At 40.1% G+C, this 27,373-nt stretch overlaps 1 protein-coding gene across 17 annotated transcripts in view; it reads left to right on the forward strand.

The window, feature by feature from the left end:
* Positions 1-27,373, forward strand: part of PROM1 (prominin 1) — a 104,999-nt gene that overhangs the window by 419 nt on the left and 77,207 nt on the right. For all 17 annotated transcript variants that reach the window (XR_005292613.2, XM_043514109.1, XM_038399832.2 and 14 more), the window contains exon 2: positions 6,912-7,336. Coding sequence is in view for 16 of the 17 variants with exons in the window: in XM_043514109.1 (XP_043370044.1) it covers positions 7,120-7,336 (217 nt within the window). In the remaining variant the exon portion in view is untranslated. The remainder of the gene's footprint in view (positions 1-6,911; positions 7,337-27,373) is intronic.

Consider the following 27,373-nt stretch of genomic DNA (forward strand, 5'->3'; position numbering starts at 1 on the left):
GCGCGCGCCGGCCACTTGCCGCCCGCCCCCGGCCGGAGCTGCGCGGCGGAGGGTGGAGACCGCGGAGGGGTCCCAGCGCCGCGCGCCCCGTCCCGCGCAGCCCCTGGTGCGGGAGCCTGGGGGAGGGGGTTGCACCCCGGCTGCTGGAGAGAGTGCCCGGATCCTGTCCTGCGAGTTGCTGCTGTTGCCCGGGTGGCGGGGGTCGGGGTCTAGGAAAGCCTGGCCGTGGGGTGGGTATAGAAAGCATCGGTGTGTGCGGGAGAGACGTAACCACTGTAGAGAGTGGAGAGGTACCTCCATAGAAAGCTTTGGGCAGAGGCAGAGCTAGCCCATGGGGGGGGCCCTAAGCAGGGATATTTGGGGTGGGGGCCTGATCCGTCACCCACCGCTAAAATACTGATTGCGCTATTTGTACAAACCAAAAAAAAAAAAAAAAAAGCAAACTTAATGCATATTGATCGTTAAAAAGCCCACGTTCAATAACTTGAACGGTATTTTGGGGGTGATACTAAATCAGGACCCCTTCGAGCTTCTTGGGCCGCTGATCCATTGTTCGGTCTGCTTGTGCCTAGCGCTACCATTTGTAGTCTGATGGTGTGAGGAAGAGGGATCCAGGACCACCCGTGGGGGGTGTGTGTGTGCAAATGGGACAATTTGCCCTGGGCCCCACAGGGGCCCCCGTGAGAGTATTCAGGGGTGGGTCCTTCAGTGCCGCCAAACATACCTGGAGTGAAGGCCCTGGAGGGATCCCCTATAATAGCCATGGGAGAAGAGAAGGGGACCCTGCTGTAGAAAACAGTGGATGTGGGGTAGGGGCAAGCAGAAGTAACCCCCATAGGAAGCACTGAGGGAAGAGAGGGTCCCTCTATAGAAAACCCTATGAAGAGGTGAGGCATGTGTGACTGGAGGGTGGGGACATCCTTCCCATTATAGAAAGCATTGTGGTGGGACTGTATGTGCTCTGCTGTGAATGAAGATGATTCCTTGACCCCCTAATGTTGTGTTTGTATGAATTTTGCTGAAAAGAGTGTGTAGTTTATGTTGGGGTCATTGACTCTTCCAAAGGAAGTGGACTCAAGACCTAATCTGCATGTGAAGGTTTGGATGTGAGACAAGCACATGGCAGTACTGTGGGAGAAAAATGAGGACCTCCAGAGGGATTAACTAGTATACCACACTAACTAGTAGCCCAAATATGTGTATGGGGCGGTGTCAAAATCTCTGCTGAGAGTACCCCTGTATTGTGTGTGTGACTGTAGAGATGAGTAGGGTGCTGTTTTAGAAACCACTTCATCTAGCAGGTTCAAGAGGTACGTCTGTAATAAGCAATACTATGCTATCGTATCTGCTGTCTAATCTTGTGTCCAGACTTGCAGCAGAGACACCCAGCCATGCTCATCTCATGGCTTTGTATATAACATTTTATTGTGCTCAAACGTGAGTGTGAAGAGTTGAGTTAGCTTATGAGATACTGACCATTAATCAGTGTAGTTCAGGACAAATCATATTGAAAGGTCATGAACAATTACATTCTGGTCCCAGCAGGGTGAACTCAATCATGAAGTGTGTTTGTTTTGTGGGGTGGGGAAAGGGAAGGTGGAGGGGGAGAGAGAGGAGTTGACTCTGTCTCCTTCCATGCATCATACCCCAGGAAGAAATTAAGAAAGAAGCCGTAAAATCAGTTCTGTAACTCCAAACAGGGCGGAGTTTAAGCACAAATCATACTATGTAATTTTTAGAATTAAACTGGTGGAGGGGGGAAGAAAATCCCGACTATTTAAATATAATGTGGAAGAAGCGGGGAGGGTCTTGTCCCATTTATGAGATATTATGTACGCAATTATCTGCTGTAATCCATTTTCCTCCTGTATTAGAACCTTTCCAGCACACCCCACCAGTTCTGAACTGTCAGCACGGCAGATTTCCTTTTTATGGAATGGCTTCATAATGTTTAATGTTTTTATAATCTTTTATTATTGCTCTACGGTGCCCTCATAGGGCATGCTTTATAAATATTATCGGAGCAAACAAACTGATTTTTTTTTTCTGTTCCACTTAATGAATCTATAATCTAAGCATCTGGTCAACTGGCTAAAATTAGACCACCTGCCAAGTCTTTCTGTCTTGGGGATGGAGACTGCCTCCCCCAGAATTAATTTTAAGGAAATTGTTAAAATTATCACCTTCTTACAAGGGATTTTGCTGTGTTTCAGTGAAACACAATGAATTTTTAAATTTTCCTTTTTAAATCTTTGATTTTTTGAGACACATCCAGAAAATGTATTCCTGTGTTCTGCATATCTGGCTGCTGTGACTCAAGCCCTTCTCTGGTTTTATCCCACTTGGAACTCACAATATGCATGTTAGATACAAGTTGAGACTATCTAGTATTAGTTTTGTTTGTTGTTTTGCTACTGTGTTCTGCAGTCCCTGATGTTTAGAAGGTTCACATACTCCCTACTCCTCCTATGGCAACAAGTTGCAGTCATTAAATCACAGGCCTAGAAGAGGTTTGGTAACCGAACACCACACCTTTTGGGACTTGTCAGTGGCTAGTGTGGCTTATCATTTTATGTATTCTGAATGTGAAGATTTATATTTTTTTGTGTGTGGAATCAAAAGTTATAATACAGTACAAGTAACTGTCAGTCATGTGTCTGTGACCTCATAATTTGCATTGCATTGCTCTTGTGGTGGTTGGTGTCAATGGAATTTTGAGATGGAATTATAGACCAACTTTTCAAATGGTTAATTTTAAAAAATGGTGACTTCATTAACCATTGAATCAGACCCTAATTGATTAGAACTCAAAGCTAAATAATAGATTTACTTGAAAATTATCAGAAAATTCAAATTTCACTCAGAAATAGTGTTCAAAATTTGGGGCAGAAATACTATTTTTTTCATACAGAACAAAGAGGTTGAACTCCTGTTAACTTTAAGTGTGAAATAGAACCCAACTTTAACTATGATGTTCCTACCATTCCATAAATAGAGGCATTCTAAGCAATTTACAATGTATGCTGCTTGTTACATTTAATCATAGCACAATATATAAAGGGATAAGTTAGCAATCCATGATGAAAACAAAGTGTGGGGGGGAAATATAAGATATCCTTTGGGCTTGTATATCTATTTGGTTCATAGCATAGATGCTTTGCAACAATTGGTTATTGCTTTGAAAACATTCAAATATTTGAATTTATATGTGTGGCTTTTAGAGTACTGCATTGAGTATCATGCTTCCGGGTAGATGGAAAGACCGCCTTTTTTGAATAAGGCATAGGTGATTCAAATATTTAGAGTATTATTAGAGTTGCTCTTTCCTGGCTTTCTCTAGCAAAGATAGGACCGTTACTGAGAGGATACAGAAGTTGAACATCACAAAGGAGAGGAATAGTCTTTGTTCCTGGCTCTGATTTTGAATTCTTCTGTCTGAGAGCTCCTCTAGCTGTTGACTGATAATTTGAACAAAGCATGTTTATCGCTCTTTGCAGCAATAAGTAATGGATCTGTGGTGTAGCTTGGTGTAGTCCAGTTGATAAACTGGATTTCTCCTCAGAACACTTGCTGTGTATATTTCAGCAGGGGCTATGAAAGATGGGAAAAGGTTCTCAGATTTCCCCATAGCTGTGGCGTACTCCTGCATCACCACCAACATTGTAGTTTTCTGCCTTCATGTTTCATCAAACTTTGGTGCACCATGGAGATCTGGGGTACAGGGGTTGTTTGATAGTAAAGCATATGTATTGTTTGTGTTATTTCACTGTTGGTCCTGCAGGTGGATGTCTCTTTTCTTCCAGGGCATTCTAGAAGCTCACCAGATTTGTGACCTTTCAAGGATAAGCCAGTCTGGGTGGTTCACCTCTTGCTTGGAAAATAGGGTGATGAGACAGCAATTGTGAAAAATCGGGATGAGGCTGGGGGGGTTGTAGGCACCTATATAAAACAAAGCCCCAAATATTGGGACTGTTCCATAAAATTGGGACCTCTGTCACGCTATTGGGAAAGTCATGAACTCTGCTGGGAGAAAGTACTGTTGGACCAGGAAAACAGTAAGGTGATTATATTTCTCATTTCCACTCATAGGCCAAAGCTCAGTCCAGCATATGGGTCCAGACACAATTCAGAAGAAATTGGTGGTTGTCATACATGACAATAGATCACTAAGGTGTTACAGGTGTCCTTTATATGTGTACTGATGTCCTGAAGGGCAAGGAATCTAGGAGACTCCAGTAGAGTGTTAGACAGTAGCTTGGTTGGCCTCTCTAAGGGGTTTGAGGTCAGTTGAGGCCTGTATGCCAGCAGGAGTCCTGGATCTGTCCTGTGGTTGGATTTGCATAACAGATGGATGCTCTTGAAGGATTTAGCCTTTAAGAAAGAGAGCATTTTTGGCATCTGAAGTCAGAGGAGAACAGAAATGCCACTCCTCATCTTTTTTTGTTCTTGTTTTTCTGCTTATGTTGTACTAAATAGGCAGTACAGCCAACTGGCCCGGGACTGAGTTGGCGGAGTTGTCTAACTAGGCCTCAGTGACACACAGGCAAATACATATGCTTCATTTGAAATGAACAGTATTGGCTTTTTACTTGTAGACCTCCTCAGCAGTGAAATTGACTTGACTCTTGTATTTTCACTACTGCTCTCAGGTTTCTTAGTAAAATAGAAAAGTGACTAGAGTCTTGCTAATTTCACTCTGTTTTGGGAAGCTACAATCGGCGGCAGAATCATTAAAGTTGAGTTCACTTACTCAAAAAGACCATAACTCATTGGTTCATGTTGTTATATTATTTATATTATCATAGTGCATCGGAGCCCCAGTCCTAGACCAGAGCTCCTTTGTGTTAGGCGCTGTACAAACACAAAACAAAAAGACTGTTTCTAACCCCAAAAAGTTTACAGGCAAGTATAAGACAAGCGACAATAGGTGAAGCAGACAGACTGGGATTAAAAGGAAACTGAGACCGTATTGGCCAGCAAGATAGGCAGTGGTCTCAGCAACCTAACTATCCTCCTGTTTTTTGTAGGCCTCACAGGAAAGGAGAGTTCTGAAGGAGGATATTGAGTTATCTTTGTAAATGTTTATGGACAGTTACTCTCAAGCATGAGGGGAAATGTGGAAGAAAGCACAAAGATGCTTGTTTGAAAATTTTAACAAGTGGGATGATGGAGGCTGACAAGGCCTGAATGGATGTGGGAGTCAACTTTTCAATGCTGAATGAGAGAGGATAGGTAGGGTGGCCATAGGTTACAATAATAAGACAACCGATCTTTGAAATGATAGAAAGAGGGAACCAGTGCTGGAATGCAAAGAGAGAGGTGATGTGATCAAAGCAATGGGCTAGGAAAACAAGCTTTGGAGCAGCACTTTGAATGGATATCAATGAGTGAAGGTTCCATTTGTCAAGGTCGGAAAGAAGGAGGTTGGATTAATTGCAACTTGAAATGATGAGAACCCAGAGAGAGGTCCAAGTTGAAGATGACACCCAGTTTACAGGCCTGAGTGACAGGTAGGATTGGTAGTGTTTTCCACAGTGATTTGAGAAAGGGGGCAGCAGAGAGGATTGGTGGGGTGGGGGATTAAGAGCTTTGTTTAGCCATGTTGAGCTCGATCCGACAGACAGACATCCATGAGGAGCTATCAGAGACAGGCCAAGTTTTTGTTGGGACAGAAGACAGGTAGATTTGTGAGTGTCAGCATACAGATGGCAAGTATCAGAGGGGTAGCCGTCTTAATCTGGATCTGTAAATGCGGCAAAGAGTCTATAAAGTGCCACAGGACTAACAGACTAACCCTAAGCATACAGAGGGTAGTTGAATTTGTGTTTGTGGCTGAGATTACTTTTTGAGGGAGAAGAGAAGGAGGCCAAGGACAGAGCCCTGTGGAAAGCCTTAAAGTTAGCAGGAATTTGTGGATGAGACACATTCGTGCTTTACAGGAAAAGCTTCCTATCTATCTGTGGCAAGCAGATTTTTCAATAATTGACAGAGAAGGTGTTTCTTGAATCTAGCTTCATTTTAGTTACAAATTGAAAGTGAAGAATAACTTGCATTATGTTATTTTCTATGTTGAAAGGGAAATATGCAATACTAAATATGTGGTTTTTTGGAGAGTATTTCATGTTTGAGGGAATTAAGTATATTTAAGTATTGGAAAATGCCTGAGGTTGATGTTTTAATCCATATTTTATATTTAAAGTCCACATACCCTGTCTGATGTTCCTACAATGTTGTGTGCCAGAAAAAAATTGTTTTCCCATGACCATATGTTACTGACACTATAAAATGAATTGGAAGTTTAAATCCTTCTTTGATAGGTGGTAATCTATGGTTCCTCTGTTAATAAAATAATGCCACAAGACTAAAGATAAATTTGCCGCTGCTAACCTATGTGGGGGGAAAAAAAGTTTTGGAACATTAGGAAGTTATGAATTCTCAGGGCAGAGAAGTTATGTCCTTTTGTATTAATCATCTGCTTATATATATCAGTCCTTGTGTGGCTGTCTACATGCATTTAGAGTTGCATGTTAAAGCATTCATAAAATGCACTGTGATTATTTTGTGATTAAATACAATAAATCTGACTTTATTACAATTATAAGTAAAGTAAAAATTTGTTCCTTTAATTTCATTTGTTCTTTATGCTGCAGTCCTAATACTGTGATTTATTTTTATTTGTTTTGTTTTAAAGGCTCAGTAAAAACTGTGAATAATCAGTGGTTTTCTCAAGTACTGTGTGTATAATGGATCCGTTTTTTCACACATGGGAATAAATTGGTCTATTCTGCCCTATTTAGCTTGCCAGTATAATCATTTTTCTGTTTATTTCCACATGAGATTGGAAGCATCTCACATTTTCATACCCTCATGGAGTGAGGGCGCTCATTAAACAGTTGTTTTCTCTTTGCCAGAGATGGTGCACTGCCTCAGTTCTGTGAAGAGCTTCCACACCATTCCGAAGTCAGTGTACATTATCCAAGACTAAGCAAAGGACTGAAGACATCAGCTTTTTCCTGCTGACACATCTCACTCCCAGTGAATAAATTTCTAATGTGCTGAAGATTTCTAGACTTTGGGAGAGCAAAATCTCTACCTCATATTTTATGAATACTTTTAGCCATGGCTGTGGAACTTCTGCTGCTGTTGTTGCTTTTTGGAAGTACTGTTTCAGAGGTGCAGCCTTTACACAAACCACCTCCTGGATCTTTGGATTTTGGATTTGTGCCTGTGAAGACATATGATACAAATACATATCATGAACCTGGACCAATAGGAATTTTGTTTAGACTAGTCCATGCTTTCCTTTATTTAGTGCAACCAAATTCTTTTCCACAAGGTAAGTATGTAAAATTATAGCTTATTTTAATGATCTGCTTTTAAGACATTCATTTTCATAGTAAATAGTGACATCACCACTTAAAAATAGATATGTATGGCTTCATTACCAGCAAGCAGTGGGGTTATGACTCTGTAAAAATCACTGGTGTTTGTCAATGATTGAAATCTGCCAATGAATTTTTTTGTATCTTATAAATTTATTCTTTAGGTATTTGAGTTTATTTTATTAGATTTTTTTTTTAACTGAAATTTGTTCCCAGCTCCACTCTTTCAGAAGCAGTGGATTCAGAGTAAAATATAAAATGCCTTGCCTCAGGTTTTAATCTGGGATAAAAGTTTATTCTCCTTTGCAGTGTTTATTGTCAGACTGTGACTTTTTGCTATGTAATTACAAGGTTTATTCTAGAGATTATTCTGCAAAAGGAATGTCAGTAGCAAAGTAAATTTCATGCATTTCTGTATCTATACTGAAGTCATAAAGACAATTGCTTTGTATAGCTATATCTAACTTATGGCCTATTTGTTTAGTTTTGTAATCTTAAAAATTTAAGGTTTTACTCTTTTATTGGACTATTTCTCTGTCCCCTCTTCCCCACCCTCACCCCCAGCCCACCACTCTGTTTCCCAAAGCTGGAAGAGAAATCTTAAAAGAGAAGTATACATGTTCAAGATTTCTAGATTGTCCATGAAAGGCTCTTTAGTAAGCTCCTAGAGCTGTGGATCTGGTTTTATTACTGGTTTGTTTTTTTCACCACATTTACGTTGTCTAATTCAGGTGTTAAAACAGAATGTCAATACTGTTTGTATAAATTTGGCATTAAAATTCACAGCAGGTTGAAATTTTAGTATATGAAATCTGAGCAATATTTTTATTTTGTTTGCTTTTACAGATTTTTCACCAAATTGCTTCGTCTGTTTTTAGCTATAGATATGCACAAAAAATATTTACTAGTTTTAAATACTACCTCCATTATATCTTGGAAACCTTTCCAGGTGAAATAATTGGGATTTAAGAAAGACAGTAGTTTGTACATCAGTCCAACTGCTACACTTCTCAGTACAAGTACAAGAAGATATAACTTTCATAATTGGTTACTTCTGTGTATAGTGTCTTCCATCATTTCTGTTTTTTTCAGTATAAAAATATAAAGTCCTCAACTGTGTCAATACCTATGAGGTCAAAACAAACTTGAATGGGTCTCTGTTATATTCAAACCAAAACTTAAAGAACAGGCTAATTCTTCACTCTGATTACCCCTCTAAGTTATTACAAGTTCACATAAATACTGTATTGGATTCTGTGAGCCTTATAAGTATCCATTTATCATATTAATTATCCAATTGGTTTTAATGAAATTACTCTTGTGAATAAGGGCTCCAGGAATGGGTCCAATTAAAAATAGATGCAAATTTTAATTTTATGGGGACTAAACCTATAAATACTACCAGGCATAGGGTTTATTTCAATTTTTGTAATCCTAGGAACTACTTATAGTAGTAAATTCTATACCCAGTGGTAGGTGTTTACAAAGTTAGGCCCATGGAGAGCAAATAGATGCCTAAACATAAGTTCTTTGTTCTTATTTAACATGTGCTTTTCTTCCCCTCCACCACCCCCAGATATTTTTTTAAAAACATAGTTTCTAATGTTTGCATTGTGTGAAGTCTTTTTTGTTCTCCCCCATATACCCCATCCCAAAATTTAGATCTGAAGGATGATGTGGATTTCTGAGTTATCATGTAATTAGTTTAATCCTATAATCTGTTTTACCATATGCTGTTCTATTTCAGACCTAATGTGTTAATTATGAGGTTACTTTTTAACTGTTTATTAAAAAAAAAAAAAAGACACTGGAATAGAGCTTACTCCCATCAAGAACTGAAACACAGATAATTTTTAGGTGCACATATACCTTGACTCAACCTCTTTCAGAGTGTTTAACTGTAAACTTTGTTGCTACTAATTAGGCAGAGGCTTCAGAAGAGTTTAAATCTTTAATGTAAGCTGTGGGTATTAGCCTAGTTTTCCCCTAAACCTTTATGTAATCAATGTGGTGTTGCTTTATAGTCATGAATCAGAGGAGAAATGTAATTTAATAAATGGTCCTGATCATTGAGAGGTCTGAAAAACATGGCCATTCAAATAGCCGTTGAGAAATGGGGAGATTGCTAAGAGTCCCACTTCCACCTTTTTTGACCTTTCTCTTTGTTCACCTGTAGTACATGGCCTGCTAATTTTCCTTGTTAGTGCTAGAGGGAGATTTCTTTAAAGGTATTGTATTAAGACATAGTGCCTCTTACTATTTAAATTGCATATATGTATTCTTACTGTGCTTAAACCATTTATCTGTTTGTAGTAATGTTCAAGGAGAGTTGAATGTTTCAAGGCCAGCCAATGCAGATGTGACATGCTTTCAAGCAACAGTAAGCAATTAATAAGGAAGTTATTGCGAACTTTGTGCCTCAGGGCAAATGGCAGTGGCACAATATTCAGTGATGTAGCTGTGTTAATCCCAGGTTTTTTAGAATGACAAGGTAGTGAGGTGGTAATCTTTTATTGGACCAACATCTGTTGGTGAGAGAGACAAGCTTTTGAGTTTACATGTAGCTCTTCTTCCAGTCTATGAAATAAATTGGCTTCCTATGAATGCTATGTTGGAGAAAGCTTCTTTTAAAAGAAGCACTCTAAGTCTTAGAAGTTAATAGCAAGTTAGATGTAGGGGGGAAAGGTGGATAACTGTCATTGGTTTGCAGAAAAAAATCAAGTATGCATCTTTTTTTAAAAAAAAAATAATAATAAAAATCCTGACATGTTTGTTGAATGTTATGGTGATTGGGATCAGAATAAAAATAGGAAAAAGATAATTCATAACTTGGCTATTTTGAGAGAGGTAATTGAAATCACAAAATGGGTTACTGTAAAAACATGGATAAGATTTATGTGGCAAAGTGCTGTTGTACTAGATTGACTTGTGTGGGTGCATAGTAATACTCCAATAATTTTAGGTATTTTTAAGAAGTTCTGTGTAATTATGATCTGCATTGTAATTGAAGAAAACAGGAGAAAGTTGTTTTGTGTCTGAGTAAAGATAACATAGAATGATGTGTGTGTAAGCAATAAAAATAATGGTCCAAATGGTAGCCTAAAAATGTGGATGCAATCATATTTCAATTGCAGTTGCTAGTTCTAATGTTTTACTCAGCTTCTATTGAAAATATAAATGTTACCTTGGTTTCTTTGAGATTAATGCATAATTGAAAATAAATGGTCACTAGGAGAATTTCATGGCCCTAAATCTAACTTTTAAAAATCATAAGTTTATATAATAGGAAAATTAGTTATGTGATCAAATGCATGTCTTAAGTCTTACATACACTAACAGAATTAGGATGGGGAATTGCAGCACCTCTTCAGTACACTAATTGTTTAAATTGCTGAGTTAAAAGGGCAATAAGTTCCCACTGTGAGGAAAGAAACTAGTCCTCTAGTTTTTTAAAAATTGTGCATTTTGGGGTTTGATTGGAAGAACTGTAGTGAGTATAAGTACTGAGAGCTAAAGTCTGTTTTCAGTTTCACTCACTAAATCTTTTTGACTTCATTGGAAACTGCACAGGTTTAAATGAGAGCAGAATTTGACCTTAAGCATATGATACATACATATTCTGTGGGGAGATGTTGTGGCCTAATGGATAGAGCACGGGACTGGGACTTAGGAGACCTAGGTTCCATTCCTGACTGGTCTACTGGGTTACTTTAGTCAAGTCCCTTCAACTCCTTGGGTCTCGGTTCCCATGTAAAATTGGGATAATGATGCTACCCTCCTTTGTAAAGTGCTGAAAATCTCTATCTCTATCTAAATGGTGGTAGTTATTATCTCATCTCGTTGTAGCTCGCGAAAGCTTATGCTCAAATAAATTTGTTAGTCTCTAAGGTGCTACAATACTCCTTTTCTTTTTGCGAATACAGACTAATACGGCTGCTACTCTGAAACTTGTCATTATAATAAATGTTGGTGGTTCCAGGAGAATTACAATTTGTTGTCACTCAACTAAGACAAGATATAAGAAAACAGCCTTTGGGTTTTTTCTTCTCACCAGAGGATGTTGTGAAGACCAAGGTAATAACAGGGTTCAAAAAAGAACTAAATAAGTTCATGGAGAATAGGTCCATCAATGGCTATTAGCCAGGATGACCAGGGATGATGTCCCTAGCCTCCATTTGCCAGAAACTGGGAGTGGATGACGGGGGATAGATCACTTGATGATTATGTGTTCTTTTCATTCCTTCTGAAGCACCTGGCATTGGCCACTGTTGGCAGACAGGATACTGGCTAGATGGACCTTTGGTCTGACCCAATATAGCCATTCTTATGTTCTAACTTGTGAAAGGTGAAACAATCGTTTATTAGTGAAACTAAATTAATCTATGATGGTAGCGTGGTACTAGTGAAACAGCTTGTTTGTACCACTTAGTGTGCTATGAGCCTTCAGATGTGAATTTGTTGTATACAGGGCCTGGTCAATATCAGGCCTCTCAAATTCCATTTACCTTACCCAGTGCCAGTCCTCAAATCCTCCCAGCGGGCCAATAATGCCACTGAAGATGGTGTTCAGAAATGAAAACATTTATATTGTGGTTTTTTTTTTTTATTTCAAATTTCTTAGAAGTAATAAAACTGTCATACAACTTTATACAATTCTTCACCTCCCAGAGAGTTTTTAGTGTTGGCGAAACACCTGGCAACACTTCAGTTCTGTCAGTTTGTTGATGTTTGGCCTCAGTGGCTGACCAGTTGAAACTTTCAGGATAGCAGCAAGGTGTGCATCGGATAGTTGCTTGGTATTTTGACTTGTAGGAAAAAGTGATGCTGCCTCTATGGCTGACTCTGCCCATCAACTAGTGATGGTATCTCTCTGTCCCTCTCCCCCAGCCAGTGGGAGCTGTGGGGGGCGATGCCTGCAGTTGAGATTGCCGGTAGTGTGTCTGCCTGCGTCTGTCCTCCGCAGGCCTCATTGAGGATGTTCTTAAGCCGTAGATGGCCCGCAGGCTGGGACTTTGAGACCCCTGGTTAATATGATCCTTTGGTTGCTATGAATATCTTAAAGTGGCTTCCATCTTTGTTCTTATGGAAACCAGTTGTTAGTTCCAATAAAATAATCTGGGATTCATTTGCCGACAGGGTGTGCACAGCAAATGTTCATTTTAGAAGTTTTCTTCTTCTAGCTAAAAAGTGAGACGTCATTAAGAGAAGCAGGCTAAGGAGAAACACCCATTTGTTTTCCAGTAAAATAAGACAAAATTATAGGCATGGCCCACTGTACTTAATCAGGGTGGTACAGGCAGTTATTATGGGGTGACTGCACCATCTGGTGCAAAGGCCCTAAGGTAAACTGAGTTTGTGAGGGCTGATATTGACCTTGCCCTGTATACAACAAATTCACATCTAAAGGCTCAAAGCACACTAAGTGATATAAACAAGCTGTTTCACTAGTACCATGCTACCATCATAGATTAATTTAGTTTCACTAATAAACGATTGTTTCACCTTTCACAAGTTAGAACATAAGAATGGCCATATTGAGTCAGACCAAAGGTCCATTACCTTCCAGATATACACCATTTACAAAAAAGCAGTTGCTGTGGGGCGTGGTGGGGAGGAGGAGGTTTGGAATGAATTTAAACATAAAAGTAAACTTGTCAAACGTATGCCTTCACAGTAAAACATGCTTTGCAGTGTTAAACACACTACTTCCCATGGGGAGGGAGGATAAAATAGTGTTTCCCAAGTACAGTATTGACTGAATTTCAGAACTCAAGAGTGCAGTCGGTCTGAGAGCTGTTGTCCAGTAGCGTGAGAACAAGACTGGGGTTCAGGAACTTGTGAGTTCCAAAGCTAGCTCTGTCATTCAGTCCCCATGTGATATTGGACAAGACAGTTATGCCCCAATTTTCAAGTCATTGGGAGTTGCAAGTGGCAGTGCTCAGCATTATAACTTCTCTGCTTCATTTTCCCGATCTATAAAACTTCCATATCTCTCACAAATGTTACAATGATTAGATAATGTTTGTAAAAATATTTTCAGGAAAGGAACTACATTAGTAGAATTTACTATTACTGCATAGCACTTACCTGTGCTTTGTTAGTTTACTTACTGTTGACAGTGTAAAACCTACTCAATGATGAGAGAAAAGGGAAAGACGTTGTGAATTGTTTGATTCTGAAAACTGCATTTGATGTTATGTGTAAGGCATTGAAGCAGAATCTCTTTGCAAGTTTTAACACAAAACTGTTGTAACTCTATAATAGATTAAAATTGTGATTTTTTTTTTTTTTTTTGTAGAGCTAATTTCTTTGCTTCCCTTGTTAAGTTAACCAGTTGCTAACAAGGAGCAAAATTAGATCTGGTTGTCCATTTCTCATTAACTTAATCAGTAGCGGAAGTAATTTTGCGTAATAACATAAGAATGAGCTTACTGAGTCATCCCAATAGTTCATCTAACCCAGTATCCTGTCTTTCGATAAAGAAAAGGAGTACTTGTGGCACCTTAGAGACTAACAAATTTATTAGAGCATAAGCTTTCGTGAGCTACAGCTCACTTCATCGAAAGCTTATGCTCTAATAAATTTGTTAGTCTCTAAGGTGCCACAAGTACTCCTTTTCTTTTTGCGAATACAGACTAACACGGCTGCTACTCTGAAACCTGTCTTTCGATAATGGCCAATGCCAGTTGCTTCAGAGGCAATTGAACAGAATAGGACAATCCATTGAGAGATCTATCCCCTGTTGTCCAGTCCTACCATCTGGCAGTCAGAGGCTGAGGAACACCCGGAGCATGAGGTTGCATCCCTAGCTGTCTTGGCTAATAGCCATTGATGGTCCTATCCTTCATGAAATTATCTAATTATTTTCTTTGTTGGGGCAACAAAATGGCAGATGAAATTCAGTGTTGATAAGTGCAAAGTAATGCACTTGGAAAAACCAAATTGCATGGTACTGAAGTTAGGCTTACTGGCTTATAATTGCCAGGATCACCTCTGGAGCCTTTTTTAAAAAAATTGACATTGCATTAGCTATCCTCCAGTCATCTGGTACAGAGGCTGATCTAAGCAATAGGTTACAAGGCGTGGGAAAGTAGTAGGCATCCTTATCCTGTATAGTAATTGATTAGTTTGTGCATACCCAATAAACATTTCTTTTAAGTATAGTTTCAGCCAAAGAGTAGGCAAAAATGTGGATCTTTACTGTCTTTATCTGTGCAGACATTCCGACATTCCAGTGATATCCAAGGAGATGTGTGCATGTTGGGAAAGTATAATATTGAAGTTGAAACCAGCTGTACAGATCTGAAAGCTAAGTTTTGCCCTTAGACTTTAAACGTCTTTGGATCCTTTGCACAGAAAACTTAGATCCCCTGAGTATTGTTATAGAATAACCAATTGTTATAGAATTGGTGAGATGACTGTTCCGTTTATATTGTCTCAGTCCAAATTGTCACAAAAGTGTGCAGACACTCCACAGTCCCGTTAAGTGTGCCATATGATCCTGTGCCTTCATCCTCTCCTCCAGTGCGGTGGTTGGAATTATGATGTAGCTTTAAAAAGGAGTAGTAAAATCCTGCTACTAGCTAATCACTACAAAACATGTATAGCTGGGCAATTTATACAACTGTGTGGTTTCTGAACAAGAGCATGGCCCTGACTGTTACTGAGTGTCTGACTCTGCCTTCTCTGAGGTCTAAATTCAGGGTCCTTTTTTGGGATCAGTCAACAATTATTCCCAAATTAAGTCTTCATATCCAATTCTAATTGTAAATAACATTGAATGTTGTTCGCATAGGACAAACAATAGAGAGAGACGTATGAAATGTCCGAAAAGTTATGAGTTCAGGTATTCAGTTTTCTTTACATAAGAGTAAGTCATTTTTGATGTTTCCCAAAGTGGCATCTGGGACTTTCTTTCTGACTGATAACAATCCTAAAGTCTGTATTTAGCAGGCAGTCTCTTTATCCTGTTAGCCCAGTCATGTGCTCTGGAAGTGTAAGCATCCTGCATGCAAGTCTCTGGATCAATTTCAGTAGTGATGCAAGTTACACCTCACAGGTTGTGGTAGTGTAACTTGGTCAGAATACAGATCTATGTAATAAAGTACTGTAATGTGCACCAATTTTATATTCAGTGGATATATTGGATGAAAATAACTTGCGTATCAAGGGCTGGCAATGATGTGGTAACTGCCTAAATTCTGAGAGCACCATCCCCTAAACTCTGAGATTCTCAAACTAGGTGATCCTCCATTTGTCTTGCCTGCAAGAGCTGTCCAATTGGTTTGGTCAGGGCATGCTTAACCTGCACAAAAGACAGCTGGGGGTTGTAGATTGTGAAGTTTTTCTTTCTTTTTTTTTTTTTGTGGTCACTTTTGGGGGGTGGGCAGGGGTGTACAGAGCCTTTTTCTGTGACGAGGAAGGGCTCTGGTAGTGGGGAGGCAGCAGGAGTAAAAATAGCAGTGTAGATGTGGCAGGGATGGCTTCAGCGTGTAGAACGCTGTGTAAGGTGTATAGCCTGCAGGTTCAGCATGTAGGGCACTCTCCTCTAATCGGCTAAGTGATGCCTCACCATCTACACAGCTATTTATACCCATGCTAGCTGGGCATGCCTAACCTGCATGCAGTGATATATTGTGCCATTCTACCCCAGCCTGGTCCCCTGTCTGCATGTAGTATACATTGAGTATGTACGTTGGTTTGTGCTTTTGTCTCAGACAACGTTGTTTGTTCTGAATCTGTGATAGCTTTTTGTATCCCTTTGTGAATTTATTTTGTTAAAATACTGATTTTTGTTCCCCAAAATATAGAGCTCTTCAGAGGATATTTAGATTTTTAGCAAGAAATATATATGTCGGTAACTGAAATATCTATGAGGTATAACTTTTTATAAGGTGAACTCTTGCCAGGATAATGTTTATCACAGGCAAAATAGAAAAAATTTAAAAAGTTGTTCACAGCTATATGTAGCTTAAGTACAATGGGCTGTACGATGGGCTCACTAAAAAGAGGTTCGACAGTGATTGGCCTATGAAACACTGTGGTATAAATTTATTGGTCTTATCCTAGTTAATACGCTGACTTTGCTGTGTGACCTCAAGAAAGTCATTTACTTTTCTCAAAGCCTCACTTTTCCTCATCTATAATATAGTATGGGGATATTTACCTACTATATAGGTGTCTTACACATGATAAATATTTCTAAACTACTCTGTAAGTTGTCAAAGGCAGAAGTGACTAATAAGAGTGCCAGTGTGGAACTGAATTGAGACTATCCGCTGATCTCTCATAGGCCAGTAAACGGCTGTGAGATGACGACTTTTCAGTTGCTGTTGACCTGGGATGTATTTGAAATACTGAACATAAGAATGGCCATATATCTAGCCCAGTATCCTGTCTTCCAACAGTGGCCAGTTCCAGGTGCTTCAGAGGGAATGAACAGAACAAGGCAATTATCAAGTGATTCATCCCCCTGTCATCTGATCCAGCCAGTGGGAACTTCTGCCAGAAGATGCGGGTTATACCAATGCTGGATCTATCCTTCCTGAACTTATCTAATTCTTTATTGAAGCAAATTATACTTTTGGCCTTTCCAGCATCCCCTGGCAGTGAGTTCCACAGGTTGACTCTGCATTCTGTGAAGAAGTACTTCCTTTATGTAGTTTTAAATCTGCCACCTATTAATTTTTGTTGGATGACTCTGGTTCAAGTATTATGTGAGGGGGTAAATAACGCTTCCTTATTCTCTTTCTCCACACCATTGATGAGATTATAGACTTCTATTATATCCCGCCTCAGTCATCTCTTTTCCAAACTGAACAGTCCCAGTCATCTTAATCTCTGCTCACATAGAAGCTGTTCCATACCCTTCATCATTTTTGTTGCCCATCTCTGTACCTTTTCCAATTCTAATATATCTTTTTGGAGGGGGACGAACAGAATTACACTCGGTATTCAAGGTATGGGCATATTCTGGCTCTATATAGTGGCATTAAGATATATTTTCTATCATCTATCCCTTTCCTAATGTTCTGTTAGCTTTTTTGACTCCTGCTGTACATTGACAAGAAAATTTTTAGAGAACTATCCATGATGATGCCAAGACCTCTTAAGTGGTAACAGCTAAATTAGATCCCATCATTTTGTATGTTCTGCTGGGATTGTTTTCCAATATGCATTAATTTGCATTTATCAACATTGAATTTCATCTGTTATTTTGTTAACTAATCACCCAGTTTTGTGAGATCCCTTTGTAACTCTTTGCAATCTGCTTTGGACTTATCCTGAATAATTATATATTGTCTGAAAACTGTGCAACTTCCCTGTTTACCCTTTTCCCAGATCATTTATGAATATGTTGAACAGCACTGGTCCCAGTACAGATCCTTGGGGGCCCCACAATTTACCTCTCTCCATTCTGAAAACTGACCATTTATTCCTACCCTTTGTTTCCTATCACTTCGCTTAAGGTATGTCTTCATTACCTGCTGGATTGGCGGGTAGTGATGGATCTATCTGGGATTGATTTATCGTGTCTCGTCTAGACGCAATAAATTGATCCTCAAATCAACACCTGTACTCCACCTCGGCAGGAGGAGTAAGTGGAGTCGACGGGGGAGCCACCACAGTCAACTCGCTGCCGTGAGGGCGGCTAGGTAAGTTAAACTAAGATACTTTGACTTCAGCTACGTGAATAGCATAGCTGAAGTTGCGTATCTTAGTTTGAACCCCCCCATCCCCCCACCCCCAGCGTAGCCCAGGCCCAAGTTATTGATCCATGAAGGACCTTCCCTCTTCTCCCATGACTGCTTATTTTGCTTACGAGCCTTTGGTGTGGGACCTTGTTCAAAGGGTTTCTGGAAATCCAAGTACACTGTATCCACTGGATCACCCTGGTTCATGTTTGTTTGACCCTTCAAAGAATTCTAGTAGGTTGGTAAGGCATGATTTCCCTTTACAAAAGCCATCTTGACTCTTCTACAAATCATGTTTATATGTCTGATTCTGTTCTTTACTATAGTTTCAACCAGTTGGCTTCGTACTGGAGGTAGGCTTAACAGGGTCACCTCTGAAGCCTTAAAAAAAGAATTAATAAAATAATAAATTTGTACATTCGCTATCCTCCAGTCATTTGGGACAGAGGCTGATTTTAAGCAACTGGTTACATACCACAGTTAGTAGTTCTGCAATTTCATATTTGGGTTCCTTCAGAACTCTTAGGCACCATCTGGTCCTGGTGATTTATTACTGTTAAATGTATCAGTTTGTTCCAAAACTTCCTCTATTGATATCTCAATCTGGGATAGTTCCTCAGATTTGTCAGCTAAAAAGAATGGCTCCAGTGTGGGAATCTCCCTCACAACCTCTGCAGTGAAGACCAATGCAAGAAATTAATGGGTGGGTGAGATTCTGTGGCCTGTGTTGTGCAGCAGGTCGGACTAGATGATCATAATGGTCCCTTCTGACCTTAATATCTATGAATCTAGCTTCTCCAGAATGGCCTTTTCTTCCTTGAGTGCTCTTTTAGCACCTTGATCATCCAGGGGGCCTTCAGACCCTCCACCCCCTGATACTTTAGCCCGCTTCCTGCTTCTAATGTGCTTAAACAAAATTTTGCTATTAGTTTTTGTGTCTTTTGCTAGTTGCTCTTCAGAATCTTTTTTGGCCTGCCTAATTATACTTGACTTGGCAGAGTTTATGCTCCTTTCTATTTTCCTCAGTAGAATTTGCTTTCCAATTTTTAAAGACTGTCATGTATGTCATAGTCCTTTTTAGCTATTCAGATCCAAGTCAGAAAATGTTGCAATATTCATAACACATTTAATGAAATAAGGATTTTGATAAGTGTGGAAATAACTTTCTAAAATTTATGCTTTGTCTTTGATAAGCAAGAATAATCACTATGCTTGTCTCTGCTTTTTTAGCTAAAACTATAGATTTGGAAAGTAACAGTTAACTATTTTTAATAGAGAAAAATAGCAGAAATATTCTGCACTTCATCTGCTCTTGAGAACTCAAATATTTAAAAAGTCCCAGATTTTGAAAGAATATAAGTGCCAAAAATTATTTTTAAGTATATTTTTAAGATGTAGCCTTTTTGTAAATTGCTTCCAATTCTTATCAACTAAAATACATTTTTGTTGTTTTTGTGTGTTTGGAATAGACACTAGTCAGACTACTATGTATTAGCATTGATTTCTCTTCACCATTCAAGAAGTCTGCTGAATAGAAGTAGGCAGTCATGTTTTTTCAACAACAAAGACAGGTTGGCAAAAATCAACTCTTCAGGTAAATAGAGTTTTGGATTCCACAGCGTCTTTCTCCATTTTAGAATGAGCTTGGTGGCAGGCTTTAAAGGGGTAAAACCCAGAGGGTCAAAAATTACTATTAGCTTTCCTTTACAGAACAAACAACTTTAAGGAGCAATGTGTGTGTGGCCTCATCAAAGCTGGTGGGCTAGCAAGAAAGCCAACATTCTCCAACATAGAACTCCAGGAGACTTAATCTAACTCTGATTAATTGGATTCTACATGTATTAATCTTTCCTTGCCAATACCATAACAGAAATCCTGGAAACTTTCTTTATACTGGAGTTGGGGTTTTCTTTTCTGTCAAAAGTATCTGCTGAGCTTCTTGTAAACCACCTGATTTTGAGAGTTTGCCTCAGTGATATCTGCTGTAGACTGTATGTTATGTACCTGGTTAAACAACTTGTACTAAAACAACTCCTGACTTTTCAATTGGAACCATGTACAGTACTCTGTTTTCATAAGGAAAAGGAAACAAGGAAACTTTGCCCCTATTGTTGTGTTTTGAGCGGGATGGAGGTGAGGGGGAAGAAGGCACAGCATAATTCAGATTTTATTTGATTGAGCTCAAATGTTTATCATTTTTAATCTGTGACCTATGATACTTCTGCAACCATCGCATATTTAGTGGTTCAGGTGCATATGGAGTATACTGTCCCTTGCAGAGAAATGGCAAATACAGAGGAGGAATTCTGAGACCATAATGTGGTTGCCAAAAACCCAGTTGTTGAATTAATTAAAAACCAATACTAGTAGAGCTCTCCTGTGTCACTTCCAATTGTCTTCATTCATGTTGCCATAGGCACATGTTAGAGTAGGAGAGAATTCTGCTTTCATATTCTCAGTTTACTTACAATATATTGGAACATTTTTTGAGAGGAGAGGGAGGGAGCTGGAAATCTGACACTTTACCATCTTTGTTATACATGTGTGTGTTTAAAACATTTAAAGAGATTATTTTAAGTGTCACTCCAGTACACCTTGGACATGTGAACCACAAAGTACCAGCAAGTTGTTCAGCATCTGCAGGGGGTTAAAACAGGCAATCCTGTACAGCATCCTGAGCTGAACCCTTTCCCCTAATCTGTTGTAAATCTTTACCAGATGGTGGCCTAGAAGAGGCCATATATAGCCACAACAGACAAAAAATATATAGTGATGGATAATTATAGTGCTGTAAACAATATGGTTTAGTTTAAGTTTAAAAATGTCTTACTAAAAATGACTGACTGTAATTTCTGTATAGAACACTCTTTCAAGTGCATCCCTCTTGACATCCCTCTTGACATTGCTCAAAAAATCTGTATACATAATACAAACAAAGATTTTTCTGACAGCAATTTTTTTTGTTTTTGTTTTTGTTTTTTTTTTGCAAATTTGCAACAAGTAAGGATTTTCTGGGTAGTGAAGAACAATCACCATGTCCCTGAAAAGGTTATTTTCAAAGGAAAAACTTTTATTCTGTGTCCCATTTTCTTGACGATCAACATAATGGCTTTTGTTTTTTGAATGATTTGGTTTGACTATGCTTTTTAAAAAATTTTGCTTGTGTGGATTACTGTGTAGGTAGATAATGCGAGTGTGCCCAGTGCTTGGCAGCTGTAAAGACTGAGGAACTTTTGTGGGAGAATGGAGGTTTAAATTGCTTAGTTCCGCTTCCTGGTTAATAATAAGACTTTGAGGCCATTCTGTTTATAAAATTACCATGCTTCCATCTATGTTTTTGGAAAATAAGGACCTCTTGTGCATGTACAAGTTAAATTTTCCTTGAACAGGAGTGTGTCTGTAGGCTAATAAATTGTATTTTGTCTCTTCAGGAGTTCAATGGGATTTGCTAGTGAGAAGAGGGATCTATTAAATTTGACTCCCCATTACTGCTTCCTATTCACCCAGCTACTCTTGCTGCATCACACCTCAACATTTCTATGAAATACATTGCATTTTGTAACCAAAAGCCTATCTCTAAGGTGCAACAAGTACTCCTTTTCTTTTTACGAATACAGACTAACACGGCTGTTATGCTGAAAACTCTTTCTGATAAAGTTCTCCCTCCCAATAGCAGTCACACAGTTCCCTGTCACACTCACGCTTGCTGTACTCCCCATCTCCTATTCCACACTGCATCTCAACCCTATTTTCCCACCATCCCAGCTGTGCTCCTGATATTCTTATACAACTCTTTTGAAATTTGGCAGATAGTTCAGTGCCTTAACTGTTCAGCTACAAAGATAGCAATATATACTCTGAAAGCTTGCTATTTTTTGTAAGCACTTACTTGACACTTACCCTGTGATTCATTTTACGTGTTGCATCTACTGTAAAAGACGGATCTGCATTTTGGGATTTGGGGATATCTCTGATGTAGTAGTAGCAAGAGTAGGGCATGAGACTGGATGCTGGATGTGGTGAGAAGGGGCAGAAGCAGATTGAGAGTCAGGAAGTAGCTGTTCAGTTGAGTGAGTAGAGAGGGAGAAATGCTTGAACTTTTAGCTGCTTCATTCTGTGGTGAGCTAATGATGTTTGAGTGAGTTTAAAATCTGGCAATGCGAGTTCCCATCCTTAATACAAATATTAAGTCCACTGAGCATTGAATCAGTTTGGTGGTGATTGTGAGGGTTTCCAAGATCCCCTAGGGCAGCACAACATTGTTTTTTGTTGGGTTTCTATGAAACATACTAATGTAGCATAAGAGGCACGTTTTCCTACAACTTGCATGAGTTTATTTAATAGCATTTAAAATATGTGAATATGGGAAGTTATTTACAATTATCTGAATTATTTTAAAGACTATTGTCAATTGGCTAACTGCTAGTTTTTTTTAATCCCATTATAGCCACCCTTCCAGCAGTCCTGACTCATTTTGCTCCACTCAAAGCTTCCTTATGCTCAGTCTCTAATTCAAAATGGAGAACTCTGAAATACATTACTAGATAAACCAACTGTATACAGAGTACTCAAGTGGGACTTCCATGCTGGTAGGCTCCTCCGGAGAATGGCAATTTACTAGGTAGGACGAATATCTTAGTTTCCTGCAAGAAGCCCAACAAACTAGACACAGCACAGGTTATAGCATACCCTCTGAAAACCCTGGACATTCTTCCTGAGAGAGAACTAGGAGGTGTGGTCTTGGATTTCAGAACATGCACCCAAAAGTTATGTCTGCAAACATCAGTTCTGTAATGTCCTATGACAGTGAGGAATAATTGCCAGATTTCTACCTTTTCTGTCCAAGATGTGGCTAGCTCATAAAGGGTATGTGCTTTGAAATACAAGGCATGTATCTCTACTATTAAGTAATTCTTTCATGCAAGTCCATTCCCTCTTTTTTGTACTTTTGAACAGTACTGTAATAAGCCTGATTTACAAAACTTCCAGGTTTTATGCAGGAAGAATGTAGTGCCCGGATTACACTTTAAGTAAGGAGTTTCTTTGATAGAGGGGGGCAAAAGAATGGTAACTGAACGACCTGATCTCTAAGGAAACTAGTTAACCTTGAAAATGAAGCTAGCAACTGCATGGAGAGAGACCATGCCAAAGGATCATGGCTACTATGAGGATAGACCCCTAATTCCATCATCCTTCAGGAAAATGGGTGTAAACTGCCTGAAGGAGACCATGTGAGAAGAGGAGTAAGCTCTCTTACCAGCTCCAGAGTCCCTACCCACTGGAGCTTGGAGTGTGGGGAGGAATAGGCTTGGACACGCACTCCCTATTGCAGTGTAGACACTGCATCCACAGGCCTACAAGGAACATAAGCAGGGAGGAAAGAGGGAAAACCTGCCCCATCTGGATCCCTGCCTTAGCTCAGGTGCTTCCCATACCAAGTGGACTGCCTGCCTGGGGTCTGCCCTGGGAGAGGGCTGAGTCTTGTAGACTTTCTCCTTGCTCGAGGAGGGTAAAGATTCCTTGGCGTAAGCAGGGCAGAAATGACCTATGCAGGGGGACCTGTCCCACTCTGTGCGGGGTCCTTCTGCCATTGCCCCTGCCACTAGGGACTCTTGTCTGACTGAGGTAGTAGAAAACTAGAGCTGATTGGGGGGCTGCTGGAATAAAGGGCTATGCTGGGTGCTGAAAGCCAAGTAGTTGGCTAGGGAGCAAAACAATCTGGCAATGATGTGGCAACAAGGAGCAGTAGCCTAGATTCCAGACTGAGTGGACCTCTTCACTCGGGATCAAGGGGCCACAACAATGGTTCCCATAACCCACCCAGCAATATTGTTAATCTATCCAACTATACTCTTAGCCCAGCGGAAGAATCTGTCCTATCTCGGGGCCTCTCCTTTTGCCCCTCCACCCCCACAAACATGATACAGTTCTGTGGTGACCTAGAATCCTATTTTCGACGTCTCAGACTCAAGGAATATTTCCAACACACCTCTGACCAACATATTAACCCACAGAGACCTTCCTGCCAACACTACAGAAAGAAGGATTCTGGGTGGACTCCTCCTGAAGGTCGAAACAGCAGCCTGGATTTCTACATAGACTGCTTCCGCCGACGTGCACAAGCTGAAATTGTGGAAAAGCAGCATCGCTTACCCCATAACCTCAGCCATGCAGAACACAGTGCCATCCACAGCCTCAGAAACAACTCTGACATCATAATCAAAAAGGCTGACAAAGGAGGTGCTGTCGTCATCATGAATAGGTCGGAGTATGAACAAGAGGCTACTAGGCAGCTCTCCAACACTACTTTCTACAAGCCATTACCCTATGATCCCACTGAGAGTTACCAAAAGAAACTACAGCATTTGCTCAAGAAACTCCCTGAAAAAGCACAAGAACAAATCCGCACACACACACACCCCTGGAGCCCCGACCTGAGGTATTCTATCTGCTACCCAAGATCCATAAACCTGGAAATCCTGGACGCCCCATCATCTCAGGCATTGGCACCCTGACAGCAGGATTGTCTGGCTATGTAGACTCCCTCCTCAGGCCCTTCGTTACCAGCACTCCCAGCTATCTTCGAGACACCACTGACTTCCTGAGGAAACTACAGTCCATTGGTGATCTTCCTAAAAACACCATCCTAGCCACTATGGATGTAGAAGCCCTCTACACCAACATTCCACACAAAGATGGACTACAAGCCGTCAGGAACAATATCCCCGATACTGTCACGGCTAACCTGGTGGCTGAACTTTGTGACTTTGTCCTCACCCATAACTATTTCACATTTGGTGACAATGTATACCTTCAAATCAGCGGCACTGCGATGGGTACCCGCATGGCCCCACAGTATGCCAACATTTTTATGGCTGACTTAGAACAACGCTTCCTCAGCTCTCGTTCCCTAATGCCCCTACTCTACTTGCGCTACATTGATGACATCTTCATCATCCCATGGAAAAGAAGCTCTTGAGGAATTCCACCATGATTTCAACAATTTCCATCCCACCATCAACCTCAGCCTGGACCAGTCCACACAAGAGATCCCCTTCCTGGACACTACGGTGCTAATAAGCGATGGTCACATAAACACCACCCTATATCGGAAACCTACTGACCGCTATTCCTACCTACATGCCTCTAGCTTTCATCCAGATCATACCACTCGATCCATTGTCTACAGCCAAGCGCTACGATATAACCGCATTTGCTCCAACCCCTCAGACAGAGACAAACACCTACAAGATCTCTATCATGCATTCCTACAACTACAATACCCACCTGCTGAAGTGAAGAAACAGATTGACAGAGCCAGAAGAGTACCCAGAAGTCACCTACTACAGGACAGGCCCAACAAAGAAAACAACAGAACGCCACTAGCCATCACCTTCAGCCCCCAACTAAAACCTCTCCAACGCATCATCAAGGATCTACAACCTATCCTGAAGGACGAGCCATCGCTCTCTCAGATCTTGGGAGACAGACCAGTCCTTGCTTACAGACAGCCCCCCAATCTGAAGCAAATACTCACCAGCAACCACACACCACACAACAGAACCACTAACCCAGGAACCTATCCTTGCAACAAAGCCCGTTGCCAACTCTGTCCACACATCTATTCAGGGGATACCATCATAGGGCCTAATCACATCAGCCACACTATCAGAGGCTCGTTCACCTGCGCATCTACCAATGTGATATATGCCATCATGTGCCAGCAATGCCCCTCTGCCATGTACATTGGCCAAACTGGACAGTCTCTACGTAAAAGAATGAATGGACACAAATCAGACGTCAAGAATTATAACATTCAAAAACCAGTTGGAGAACACTTCAATCTCTCTGGTCACTCGATCACAGACCTAAGAGTGGCTATCCTTCAACAAAAAAGCTTCAAAAACAGACTCCAATGAGAGACTGCTGAATTGGAATTAATTTGCAAACTGGATACAATTAACTTAGGCTTGAATAGAGACTGGGAATGGATGAGTCATTACACAAAGTAAAACTATTTCCCCATGGTATTTCTCCCTCCCACCCCCCCCCCCCCCCCCCACTGTTCCTCTGATATTCTTGTTAACTGCTGGAATTAGCCTACCTGCTTGTCACCATGGAAGGTTTTCCTCCTTCCCCCCCCTGCTGTTGGTGATGGCTTATCTTAAGTGATCACTCTCCTTACAGTGTGTATGATAAACCCATTGTTTCATGTTCTCTGTGTGTGTGTATATAAATCTCTCCTCTGTTTTTTCCACCAAATGCATCCGATGAAGTGAGCTGTAGCTCACGAAAGCTTATGCTCTAATAAATTTGTTAGTCTCTAAGGTGCCACAAGTACTCCTTTTCTTTTTGCGAATACAGACTAACATGGCGGCTACTCTGAAACTCCTATTGAAGTCAGCTGAAGGATTCCGACTGACTTCAGTTGGCTTTGGATCAGTCCATGAAGTCAAAACAAAGACTTTAATTGATGACAAACTGAACTTCCACTTATCTTTTCTGTGAAATCACTAGCTATTTTTTTGATATCTCCAGTGATCAGCATGAAACTTTCTGTGCATTGATTAATCTTGAAAGTTTGCATTAAAATCTGGGGCAGACCTTTACAAGTCATCTTTTTTAAAAAGAAACAATGAGTTGGAAGTAGCAATAATACATTCATTTCATGCTAATAGGTAAATTTTCTAAACATTGTGAATTACTTATCTTGACACTAAATGTACTCACATGGACACCAATTCAGAAAAGCACTTAAGCTCATGCTTAATTAATCATATGAGTAATCCTGTTGACTTGAGTTATGCTATGAAATACCATGCATTAATAGTGTTAAAATGCTCTCACTCTTAAAGTGGTGAGCAACTTTATCATGATGTAGTTTTCCATCATTGTCTTAGTCAGCAAGGTACTTACGCATTTAAATAGCCCCATTGAAGTAATAGGTGCTACTCACTTAAAATTAGGCATATGCTTAATTACTTTGCAGAATCGGGGACTAATATTCTGTATTAAGCATAATTGGGCAAATGTATTTTGGCGCAACTTCATTGATTTTACTGGAGTGACACTGGGACTGAATTTGGCCCAAAGTAATTAATTTTTTTTTAAATGCGCTCTTTTTGTAGGCGCTCAGAAGAAGAAGAATATCCCCAGTTGTTAGGGATCTACCAAATTTGCTGCTGTGAAAATTGCATCATGGATCATGAAATATGGTCTCCCGCCATGAAATCTGGTCTCTGGCGACCCAGCCCTTGAAGGCAGAGTGGAGAATGGCAGCTGCTGGCCCCACCCTTA

Source organism: Dermochelys coriacea, chromosome 4 (genome assembly GCF_009764565.3).
Source record: "Dermochelys coriacea isolate rDerCor1 chromosome 4, rDerCor1.pri.v4, whole genome shotgun sequence".
In the NCBI taxonomy this organism is placed as follows: Eukaryota; Metazoa; Chordata; order Testudines; family Dermochelyidae; genus Dermochelys; species Dermochelys coriacea.